The sequence below is a fragment of the Castor canadensis genome, chromosome 6, assembly GCF_047511655.1.
Source record: "Castor canadensis chromosome 6, mCasCan1.hap1v2, whole genome shotgun sequence".
NCBI lineage: Eukaryota > Metazoa > Chordata > Mammalia > Rodentia > Castoridae > Castor > Castor canadensis.
Window position 1 is genome coordinate 169,166,195 of NC_133391.1, and position 12,582 is coordinate 169,178,776.

Consider the following 12,582-nt stretch of genomic DNA (forward strand, 5'->3'; position numbering starts at 1 on the left):
CTTTCCATGTGCTTAACAGCCATAGCCATGTGCATTTCTTTTTTTCTTTTTTGTGGTTCTGGGGTTTGAACTTTGAGGCCTCATGTTTGCTACACAGGTGAAAATAGGCTGCTTTGCTGAGGGGGTTTTTTTTGTACACCATAAACTCTTTATTAAATATAGGTTGTGCAAACATTTACTGTGTTGTCTTCATTCTCCTTAACAGTGTTTTTCAAAGAACTAAAGCTCTGAATTTTATCAATTTCTTCTTTGGTGGATCATTCTTCTAATATCATACCTAAGAAATCTTGGTGTACAGGAAGACCACAAAGAACTTTCCCTATATTTAGTTTTTAGGTTTTTTCATTTAAATCTAACATACCTTTAAGTTAATTCTGTACAGTGCACAAGGTATGGCTCTAAATTCATTTCTTGTCTATGGATATTCCAATATCCCAGCACCATTTCTTGAAAAACCATACTCTCTCCATGGAATTGCTTTTGTACTTTTGTCAAAAATCATCAGTTGGGCTGGAGGAGTGGCTCAAGGGGTAGAGCACTGCATAGCAAGCACAAAGCCCTGAGTTCAACTCCAGTACCATTTTAAAAAGAAAAAAAAAAAATCAACTGTCCATATACATGTGAGTCTATTTCTGGATTCTCCATCCCACATCATCAGGCCAATAGATTTTAATAGTTCATTTAATTTTTTAAATTAAAAACTGAATGACATGTTTTCACATATACTAATTAAGAAACTATCAGTTGTCAAGTTTTGACATAATATCAAAGAACACACAAAATTACCTGAAAATAGTTTTCCTTTCTCAAACCACATATCTGTGAGAAGCCAAATTTTCATTACTTTAACCAAAACATATGGCAACAGTGATTATGAAGGCAGAAATGAATATCCAATTGTCTTCTAGTAATCCAGACAAAAAAGATCTGTAAAAATTTAAAACATACTAGTCTTCACACTGAAGTTTTATCTTGGAAAATATACTTACTTATCATAAAGTTGTTGTTCTTAATAAGTATTAAGTTTTTTACTCTTAAATATTCTAAATAATTTTTAAAGTTCATTTGTTATTTCAAATGGTAAATCTCTATATATACAACCCACAAAAACAAGTTCTTTGTGCGCTCAATCTTAAGACTGTAAAAGGAAAGAAGTAAAAAGCACTAATAAGCCTGAACTGGAAGAAATAAGAAGTAGGTATCTGCAAGAGGATATCTGGGAAGCCCAATGTTAACTCAGCATTTCATCCTATGTAGTACTCTAGTTCAACAATGCAGCAGGCATTTTTTGGAATGTCTGCCCAGCTCAAGAATAGATACAGTCAGTCATGATTTTTATTCTTACCTTTCTCACTACCACCCACCTTCGTGGATCAAGTGTAAGCATCTGATCCAAGATGGTCCAATTAGATTCTACCTCATATAAATTTGGGCTTAACAGAAGAAGACAAACAAGTAAAGTAGCCAGTGACAGAGTGGCATGACAATTTATGTCTCAGCTCTGTTTAAAACAGAGGGAACTGTTCCATAGCTCTCTACCTCACTAACATAAAAGTCAATGAAAATCCTACATGCTTGCACGCCCTCTCAACCTTTTCTCCCCCACCCGGCCCCATGAGCTCTCTGACCTCCTATTACACTTATTCTCACCCAATTCTTTCAATCCACTGCAGCTACACTGCTTTCCTAAGTGATTCCTTGAACGTTCTTGGCATTCTCCTATGTTAAAGACTAGCTATTCCTTCTGCTTGGAATGCTCTACTCACAAAAGCATTCACAAGACTAACAGATCCTGTGCTCCTTCTCAGTGAGAACTTCTTTTGCTGTCATACTTAAAACTGCAACTCCTACTCTTGTATCCTTATTCCTGATTTGCTGTTTTCTAAAGAATTCATAACATTCTAGTTATGCCATACAATTTATTACATGCTCGTTTTCTGTCTTCCCTTCCTCTCCCACCAAGCTAACAACTAGAATGTAAGTTCTCTGGGGGACAAAAAAAAAAAAGGATTTTCTCTATTTTGTTCCCTCTCTAACCCAAGTACACAAAATAATGCCTGGTTCATAAACATTTGTCAATTAAATGCATGTATGCTTGGTCACAAGCATGCCAAAGCAGTGAAAGTTGATCAGTAATAAGAAGAATGAAGAAGATATTTCTGGAAACAGAGGTGAAAGACCATGTGGTTCTAGAAAGAGGGTAACTATTTGTATCTGACATCCAGCCATCTTTTTTAACTCATTTCTTCCTAAATTAAACTACTTCAAGCTTTGGCCACAGTGGATGAAGAATGTGATCAACTACAATACTCCAAATAAGTATTTTCCATAAAACAAAAAGTATGACTGCTTTGGTAGCTCATAAAAAACTACTGATAAAATTTTGTATGATTTTTTACTAATTAACAAAATGGAAAAAAAACAGCCTCATGTATCACTGGGGTGAAATGTGAGCCCTCTACTTTGGCAAATGTTTAATATCTTTATTAGGGCTTCATATAACTGTTCTTGCTTGCAACGTCTATTCCAATATTGCAATGTTTTCCTTTAAGGACACAAATATCCTTGAGAAAAGGAAAAACTTCTATAACTTGAAAAATCTAGTGCATTACAGGATCAGACTCCTATCCTATAAAATGAGGAAGCTACATTACCCAGGATTCCTCCATCTCTGAAGCTTAAAGATTTGATAAGTAGCAGTTTACTTTATGCATCTGCACTCATACAAACTACATGGAAATAATTAATCATCTTGACCCTTATTACGAGAAAGTATTATAAACTTGTTGGTTTTATTAAAAATATAATGTAATAAACTAAACACTACAAAGACTTTTAAAATCTAGCAAATATTTATTATGAATGGGTGAAACTAAATAGAATTCAGTACTTTACTACAAATACAAAATATCCTCAGAATCATAGTATCATCCCTGGTACAGTATCACACGTGCTATTTTTAAGAGAAAAGGCTTAAACTCTATTTGCAGGGTAGGCATTTTAATAACATTCTCAATCTCTTTGCTTAGAATATTTAAATGTATTTTACAAAACAGAAAAATAGGGTTGGGTGACAGGGGATGAAGTGATAGAGCACCTGCTTAGGGCCCTGAATTCCAACCCCAGTACTGCCAAAAAAACAAATGAACAAACAAAACAGAAAAGTAAGATTGAAAAAAAAAAGTAAACCACATTTTCAGTGTTTTCAAGAGTAGGAGACAGAATTAACAGATTTTTTTTAATTTAATTTTGGTCACACTTTCCAAATCTAACAATAACAACAACAACAAAAAACCCTATTCCCTTTGTAATCATATAAAAACCTAAATTGCATTTTTAAGAAATAATCTATAATAACTGATTGAACAAATAGAACAGTTCTTTACAAGCTTTCTGGCATCTTCATTTTATAATTTCTATCATGAAATCCTCTGTAACCCTCCTTTTTGTCCAGTGTTATCTCAAGTTAATTTAAATTGTGAAAATTTTAAGACTTCTGATTCAGAATTTTACAAAAGTATTCATGTCATGACCAACAGTTTCATAAAACAAATGTAAAATAAAATTTTATCAACTTACATTAATGATTCATCCCATAATGAGAACAAAGAGAGTCTACTTTGCAAGCGTGAAGCTGAGTTCAAACCCCAGTTCACAAAAAAAAAAAAAAAAAGAAAGAAAGAGAATGACAAAAGTTATTTCAAAATTGGTCACTTGATATTCATTAACTGAAGGGCTGACAGAACGGCTCAAGTGGTAGGAGCACCTCCCTAGCTAATCTAAGTTCCAGGGTTCAAATCCCAGTACAGCCAAAAAAAAAAAAAACCCCAATCAACCAAACAAACAAAAAAAAAAACCCAAATATTTAACTGAAGTATGAGCTCTGACATGAGTATGAATCTTGCCCTTGCCATTTACTATCTGTGTGACTTTGGGGAAGTTATTTAATCATCTAACCTTCAACTAGTAGTCCCTATAAAATGGGGATACAGTCTACCTAAAAATGTTGACAGAATTAGGGAGATGTATATAAAGTATTCAGTACAGGAAATACCACACAATGACTCCTCAGGAAATACTAGTTGATTAACAGAGTGCAGTGTCCAAGTCAATTAAAAAATACCTTTTATACCTTACCACGATTATAATTTTACAAGGAAAAAATCTTTAAACACTAAAAGTGCAGTTTCTTTCATGATATCACAGACACTGGGAGCCTTTTCAATTCCTGAATTACAAATGACTATTGTCACACCTTAAGTGTATGCAAATACTAAGTGCCCAGGCCAAAAGAATTGGAATTTAATATGTCAGTGCATGTCAAGTGATAAATATATTTAACTAGATTTATTCAATTAAACTTGAATCTAAGATAGGTGTTATGAGGCACAGCTGTAATCCCAGCACTTGGAAGGCTGAAGCAGAAAGATGGGGAATTCCAGACTAGGCTAGGCCATTCTGAACTACAACAGTAAGACCCTGTGGCAAAACAAGCAAACTAAATCCAAATGGATGTGAATTCTGTATAGCTGGAAATTTACATGCAAGGTCCACCTGCAAAAAGGATGTTTCCTAATCCTCAACAGTTTCACTTTACTTTCCTCGCCCCCTCACAAAGGAGTCTCAGAGTGACTAGCTTTACTCACTGCCTGTAATAAACACGACTGTGGCATAATGAAAGGGAAGCTATTCTCAAGCAGAATACCTAAGTCCAAATCTGCCTCCAACTACCTGTGTGAACCTTGGACAAGCTATTAAAATAACTAAGCCTAGATTTCCACATCTATAAAAGCTAGTAACACTTACCTACCCCACAGGGCTGTTATGAAGATCAAACGTGACGTCGTGGGTAAGCTTTGTAAGCTATCAAATGCCACGTCTGTACGGTTGAGGTTTTTATTAAAACTTTTTCAAAAATCAGAAATCAACTTTTACCAACTCCTTACGTGGACATCAAACTTTTTATTACTCATGAGACTCCATGGCAGTGCTGGATGATTCATTTTCACTTAAAATCGCCAAGGCTGAAAAGACCCTTATCCCCACAAAAATGTACCCAAAGCATAAAACGATCTGCAACGATAACCAAAACATCAGCAATTTCCTCCACAGACTCGCTAAAGTATAGACAAACAAAAAAGCAAGTGCATTTTGATAGCCCTGTGGCTGTTTCTATCTCATGCCTTCAGTTCACCAAGGGTCAGCTTACTCAAAACCACCACATCCAAAACAAAACCAACCCACCCGTGCCTGCTGGTGTCAGGGATTAAACAGAAATTCAGCCACACCAAAACAAAAGGAACCTCCAGCGCCTGGTCGCTGCAATCATCCCTTTGCACCTTCCCCGCCCGGGTTTAGTCAACACATTCCTAGGGACAGGCAAGCCCAGGGCAAGGTTTTTAATGAGGGTCAGTTGGGTCCACTGGGCCGTCACCTGGCGGGTATTTTCCGCGAAGTTTCAAAGTCAACAAAGAAGTTTTGTCGCGAGGGGGCAAGGTCTGCAGATCAACAGGCGACAGGACGAGACGACAAGACCGAGAGGGGGAGGGGAGGGGAAAACGCCCCCGAGCTTCGCGCCGCGCCGCCGCGGCCCCTCCTCCCCCTCCCCCTCCCCCTCCTCCTCCTCCTCCTCCTCCCGGGGCCGCGGGCTGACGGCGAGGCCACGCCAGCCCGGGTCACCTGCAGCCCCAACCGCCCGGCCGGGCCGGGGTCCCCGCCCCTCGCCGACAGTGGCGGGAAACGGCGGGGGGCGCGCAGGGGGTCACCTTCCGTTCTCCACCCGAGGACCCAGTCGCTCCCTGCGCCAGCCGGCCGAGCAAACTGCCCAAGCACCCCGCCGCCCGCCTCGAGCTCCGGGGACCCCGCGCGACCCGAGACCGAACCCCGGCACCGGTGCAAGGGCGCGGGCGCTGCAGCGCCGGCGACTTACCTTCCTCCGCGGTGTCCATCTTGCCTAGGGGGCGGCGGTGACGCAGCCGCGAGGCTCCAGCGGCCGGGCCCGAGCCTTCCGGCCCGACGGGAAAGGAGGGAGGGGGAAGAGGGGAGGAGGGAGAGAGAATCGGCCCCGGCAGGTGCGTGTACTCAGGTGCGGGAGAGGAAGCGAGAGGTGGGAGAGGGAGAGAGGCTGACAGAAAGCGAGCGACAGGGGAGGGGGAGGGGCTCGAGGCCGAGAGGCGAGGCCTGGGCGGGGCACGAGGCGGAAGAGGTGGGGCGCCAACGCTAGGCGACGTCATTTCCGGCGGCCGCGCGCGCACGCTCGTGGCGGCCGGCCGCCAGGACGGGGCGGGGTTTAGTGGGGAAGGCAGCGCTGCAGCCGGGCTGAAACCGCTTCTGGCGCGGCGCTCTATGTGGCGTCTTCCGGGACAAAGGAAGCGCGGAGCCGCGGGAGCGAGCACCTGCATTAGAGGCCTCGGGCCCGGCGCGCGCCCGGGCCTCAGTTGGGACTAAGGGCCAACCTTAGGGCGCTTAAGCGGCACCCGAGTCGCACAAGTTCTGCTGCCCTTGTCCTGAAGTTATGGTGCCGAGCGGCCAGATGGGCTCTGAACAAGTATTTTAGCTGGGCGCATGTGTAGTTTATGCACGCTTTGAGGACGTCCAATAATGTCACCGTGTAAAAGCACGAACCCCGATGTTAGAAGAATTCCTTCCAGGGGGATTCATCAGTTGGTTGGAAGGAGCCTCTCATTTCATGTCTGAGGCTGAAAGTTGAAGTGTAACCTGCGCCGGGGGAAGTTTGGTGAGATGCTGACAGCTAGGGACGGCTACCTGCCAGATGATGAAAGCAGATGGAGAGGCCGAGCACTGTCCGCATCATCAAGCCACTCCTCTTCACCGTAACCCTCGGCCCTGTCTTCAAGTGAAGAAATACTTGAGAAAACACAGACGAAGAGAGTCACACATTACGATGTGATTCGAAGCAAAGAGATTTCCGCCCTGGGCGTTGAAACCTGATGCGGGCGACAGTGGAAGTAGATTCAAGAATGCTAACCTTCTCGGCTCCATCTGCGGGAGCACAGGAAGCCCCTTTGATTCTCAGCAATCCGAATAAGGCTTAAAATTAAAATAATGAAATAGAGCTTTTCAAATAAATAGCAGCCCTTGAGTGATCTCACTTACTTGACTAAGATCATTCATGTGACTCGAAGCAAGCTCATCGTGCCACAGTAGTGGAGACCCACTTGTCTCCAGGGTTGACCTTGAGAATTAAGCAACTATTCTGGAAAGATGTTTATACTGTCTTCCCAAGAAACTATGACAACAAGTCTTTTCCCCACCCCATCCCTCCTGCCCAGCCCCCAACAAGAACTCACACTCAGGGTAAGGCTTGTGGCAGAGCTGTTTCAGCCATCACAGAGAGAAGGATTCTGCGTGAGAAAGGTTTGCTGAAAGAATTGAGAGTAGTAAATAGGCCAGTTTTGTAAATCTCATGGTAACAACAAAAATTAAGACTGTGTGTGGTGGGGCCAGGGTCTTCCCACCTTGGTCTTTAGGCATTTTCCCTTGTGACGTGCTAAGGAAAGTTAACTTTTTTTTTTTTTACCAGTTTTCCCTTCTACATAGTAATTATCTCTGCAATTACCCCAACCTTTTTTCATTAATTTTGGAATTAAAGGCCCTCTGGTGCTAGAAACAGACACAGGAGAGACAGAGATAATCTTGACAGGGCAGTGTCTTTTGATCAAAGGGTGCAAGCATGTATTCACTCCAGCTGAGTGGCCGAAAGTGGCTTCTTGTTATATCCCTGAGGCAGTTGTACACCTGCCCCTTACCTGGGATTTGTCCGGGTCAAAGGTTCACAGCCTCTCTCAAATGGCTAAATACTTGGGGGATGAATGAGGGTACACGGTTTGGCAGGCAATTTTTGAGGGCAATGGAGCTATACAAGAATCCGGAGGAAGAAACAGGAACCTTTTAAACAATGCAAGTCACCTAAGATGGCGACCTGAAGAATTTTAAGTAATCTAAGAGGGTGACATATACTTTGACAAAAAGGGTCATTTTTCTTAGTACTTCCCACCTCTTCTAATTTAAATTCTTTTCTTCAAACTCATTTAGGAGCCGTTGGCGCTCATGTTCCTGTGTTTCTAATAGAAACAAATTATCTGGGTAGGGCAGGGGTGATTGTTTGATGAGGGCTGTCTCAATTAACCGCTGTATTAGTCCTCAGACACAAGGCGTTACACAACATCCTACTAAAATTAAAATTCTAGCCACTATGACCAAAGAGGTTAAGATTGAGGGCATCCAGCCCTTCCATCTCCCAAACCATTTTTCCATTTTCAGCTAGCTGGTCAGATGGGGTAGTTAATCCCTGTAGGGCCTTGGTGATAGTTCCATCAGGGGCTGTGTTATTTGGTATATACGTGCAACATGAAACTCCAGTCATTATGCAGACTCCTCCCTTTTCAGCCAACACCATGTCTACTGCTAGCCTGTTCTCTCAAGCCATCTGACTAGTTGGTCCCAATTGTTCTGCTGATCCTTTGTTAGTGTCCCTGGTATAGTTAACCTTTGTCAGTTATAGTAAATATAATTAATCCAATCGACAATTTTATTGTGGACCACCAAAAGAATACTGATTCAAATCCTGCTGCAATTTGATTTCTGGTTTTAAATTTGTTTGGCACCCCGTAGGAATCCCAATAGCATCAATGTAAACATGGGGATCAAAGGAGCCTCTGTGGCTGGCTACAGGTCTACGTCTATGTCTGTGTCTCTCCTTTCCCTAGGCATTGTGGCATGGGCTGGGGATTTGAATGCTAGGGTGAAAGGGATTACCAACTGCACCAAAGCACAGGTGCCTGTGCTTTTACTTGGGAGAGTCTCAAGTAAAGGTTGTCCACAGTACCACCCAAAGATAGGCTCTGCCCACCAAGAGACTGGTTTGTGAGACTGTTGAAGGACCGGCTTTCACTGCATCCCGTCAGGTTTCCCACATTTCTCAATCATCCCCCCTGCCTGGTAAGACATGATGTATAATTGATGTCTGGGGTGGGTGGTTTAACAGTTCTCAGGGGCTGACCCGAAGGACGTCTGACCTCTGGGAACAGTAGTGATAACACCTGGCAGGATTCGTTACCCCAAGCCATGGCATCCTGAAACAGAGCCAACATGCAATACATTCCATCTCGATTTGAGGACCATCCTAATGGAAATGGGACCACCTGAGACTCTGGCCTCCCAATATTTCAAACATAACAATAGCTCTTATTTAATGTGCAGACAGAATATTTTATCCATTCCATCCAAGCATTTGTATCCCCGTACCCAATTTCAATAGCCACAGTTTGTCTTAGGTCCTTGACTTCTACTATGGTTACCTGAGTTTGATTGTTGTATAAATGTGGAGGTAATGTGGGAGATAAAGTGAGGTAGAACTGGGTGTCCCCTGAGAGGGCTTGGGAGCCAGACGGAGCTCAAAGACACCTAAAGTGTCTGTTCCTGAGACATCCAACCCCTAACCCATGTTTACAAAATGTGGATGGTTCTTGTGTCCTACTCCAAGAGCTTTCTATGACCAATCTAAGTGGGGCACACTGTTTATCTTTGCAAGAAGAGAGGGGTGTGTCCAAAACAGCTGTAATTTCAACTGTAGTCTGTTAAAAGACTGTCAGTTTTTCTGGATGGTGGAAATTGGAGTCTTATCAGTGCCCCGGGGACTGGTCCAGCCTTTAGGATTGTCATAAAAGGGGGAAGTATATCCTTTATACCCGGTGTTCCACCCCATATCCATCTACTCTGGACAGATACCAGGCTTCCCTGTGGGTCCTGGGATGGGACACATATAAAAGGAGTATCCTTGGAGCTGGAATTGGGATGTAAGGTCTTAAGGTCTCCACAAAGAAGGTTCTGGCATGCATTGAACTCAGCAGTTAAGGGAAAAGCACTCTGAGTTACAATGATGAGAAACATACCATTTCCCAAATGAAAGAGAAAGAATATCTTCACTGTAGTTTTTTTAAGGTCACTCTGGTGTCACCTGGATGTGAGAGCATGGTCCATTGTTCCTTCTGGTTGGGTGGGGCACCTTCTTTACCCATATGTGATGAGTCCACCCCCTCTCTATGGTCCGATGGCTGTTTCTGTGGTCAGCAGGACCAGGAAGGGTCCTTCCCAAGCTGGCTCAAGCTTATTTTCTTTCCGGTCTTGATCAGAACATAATTGTCAGGCTCGTGCTGGTAAACAGGAAAGTCAAGTGGAGGAGCCTGTGCTAACAACCCCTTTCTCCTAAGAGACAGCAAGGTAGAAGACAACCCAAGTATATAATTTTTGAGGAAACAGTCTTTGGTTTCAAAGGTAGGAACATCAGTAACAGAGCTAAGGTAAGGAAGCCCATAAAGCATTTCATAAGGGGAGAGGCCAATGGCCTTCTGAGGGGTCATTCTAGTCCTAAGTAGTGCTAGGGGAAGGCACTTAATCCAAGGTAATCTGTGTAAGACTAATTTAGTGAGTTGATTTTTAAGAGTCTGACTCATTCTTTCAACTCTCCCTGAGGACGGTGGATGCCAGGGAGCATGGTATTTCCATTTGACCTCTAGAGCCTTCATAAGTCCCTTAAGGATGTTGGGCAGTGAAGTGACTCCCATTATCTGAGTCTATATTTTCTACAACTCCAAACCTTGGGATGATGTGTTCTAAAAATACCCTAATTACATTCATAGCAGTGGCCCCCAGGAGAGGGATGGCCCTGACCCAGTGAGTGAAATGGTCTATAATAACCAGGAGGTATTTAAGACGACCAATTTTGGGCATCTCAATGTAATCTACTTGAATGCTTTGGAAGGGTCACAACCTGGGGATTTCTACCTCCAGCTGGTCTTTGTCTCAGGGCTTGCTTATTCATTTTTTGACAAGTAAGACACCCTTCTGAGACTTGTTTGGCTATTGTATATGTCCCTGTACACTCTTATGCTCACAAAACTGCATCACACATGGCCTGGTGTCCCCAATGGCTCCCCTGATGGAGATAGGTAAGGAGTTCTCTCATAAGGGGCTTTGAGATCATGTCCCTCCTATCGGGAAGAACCCATTTTCCCTGTTCAGTCCTGACTGCCCCATATTTTTTAATTGTTTTTCCTCAGGAGGGATAAAGAAAGGGTAACAGGAGGAGTGGTAAGGTACGGGATAAGACAGAAGACTGGGACCTCAGGGGCGAGAGAAGCCTGTTTCACTGTTTCATCTGCAAAACAATTTCCCCAAGCCTCAAAGTTTATCCCCTTTTGGTGTCTTGGCACATGAACTATGGCTATTTCTTTGGGTAGTTTTAGGCTCTCTAGAATTAGTATTTGTTGAATTAATTCCCCATGCACCAAGTCTTGGCCCTTGCTGTTGATTAAACCCTGTTCCATCCATATTTTTCCAAAGGCATGGACCACACCAAATGCATATTTTGAATCAGTGTATATGGTCCCTTCTTTGTCCTTTAAGTGTTTTAAGACCTGATTTAGAGCAAACAGTTCACAAGTCTGCACTGACCAATTGTTAGGGAGTTGGCCTGATTCTATTATAGTCAGGGCCTCCCCTTCTACAATAAAATACCCATTATGTCTTTTTCCCTCAATTACCTGAGAGGATCCATCCACAAAGAAATGGAGCCCAGTCTGGGAAGGAGTTTCCCTGAGGTCTGGCCTTACTTTCGTTTGGTATTCAATAATATCTAAACATTTATGTTTGGGGGGCGCTTCCCTCCTGCTTTCCCACCAAGAAAGTGGCTGGATTTAGGGCCTCATCAGTGGTTAAAGCCAGGTCATCCTTTTCTAGAAAGATAGCCTCCTACTTTAGGATCCTGGAATCTGTCAACCATCTACTCACCTTCTGGTTTAAGATCATTCTAACTTGATGGGGACTGCTAATAACTAGACTGCCCCCAAAAGTGACTTTCCTACTTTCTTCAGTTAGAAGGGCTGTAGCCACTACTGCCTAAATGCACTCAGGTCAACCTTGGGTTACAGGAGCCAGGAATTTAGATAAGAAGGCCACAGACATGTTGATGGATTGACTTTGACTCCCATGTTTTTGGGTTAGCACCCCAAGAACAACTCCCTTGTTTACATTTACAAAGAGGTGAAAGGGCTGTTGAAGAGAGGGCAAGGCTAGCACCAGGGGTGTGATAGGGCTTGTTTTAGCTCATCTACTTGTTTTATCTCCTTGGGGGTCCAAAGGAGGGGGTCTGGTCCCTCTTGGGTCAACTTGAGGTATAAAGATTTAGTTTTAAGGGCATATGAGTCTATCCATAGCCAGCAGTATCCCACTAAGCCAAGGAACTTCCTTCATTCTTGTTTTGTTCCTGGGAGTGGGAAACTAACAATTCCTTCTATTCTTTCTGGACCAATCCTTCCTTGGCCCTTACTGATCAAATGTCCCAGATATTTCACTTCAGTCTCAACAAACTGTAACTTATTCTTTGAAATACAAAGTCCCCACCTTCCCAGGAAATTTATAAAGATAATGGTTGTGTTAATCACCTCTCCCTGATTATCCCCTGACAAAAATTAAATTGTCCACATATTGGAGGAGGCACCTGTGGGTGTCTAACTTGAACTTTTCTCAGACTTGTTCTAAAATCTGGCCCAAAAGGTGAGG

General features: G+C 43.1%; 1 protein-coding gene across 2 annotated transcripts in view; it reads right to left on the minus strand.

The window, feature by feature from the left end:
- The window catches only part of Marchf6 (membrane associated ring-CH-type finger 6), a 68,583-nt gene extending 62,410 nt beyond the window's left edge, over nucleotides 1–6,173 (minus strand). The window contains exons 1-2 of one of the 2 annotated variants that reach the window (XM_074077735.1): nucleotides 5,930–6,173; nucleotides 787–927 (exon numbers count right to left, since the gene is read on the minus strand). In XM_074077735.1, the coding sequence (XP_073933836.1) occupies nucleotides 787–841 (55 nt within the window). In that variant the 5' untranslated portion in view covers nucleotides 842–927; nucleotides 5,930–6,173. The remainder of the gene's footprint in view (nucleotides 1–786; nucleotides 928–5,929) is intronic. The other variant, XM_020176863.2, reaches the window with a different exon arrangement.
- Nucleotides 6,174–12,582: the final 6,409 nt, after the last annotated feature.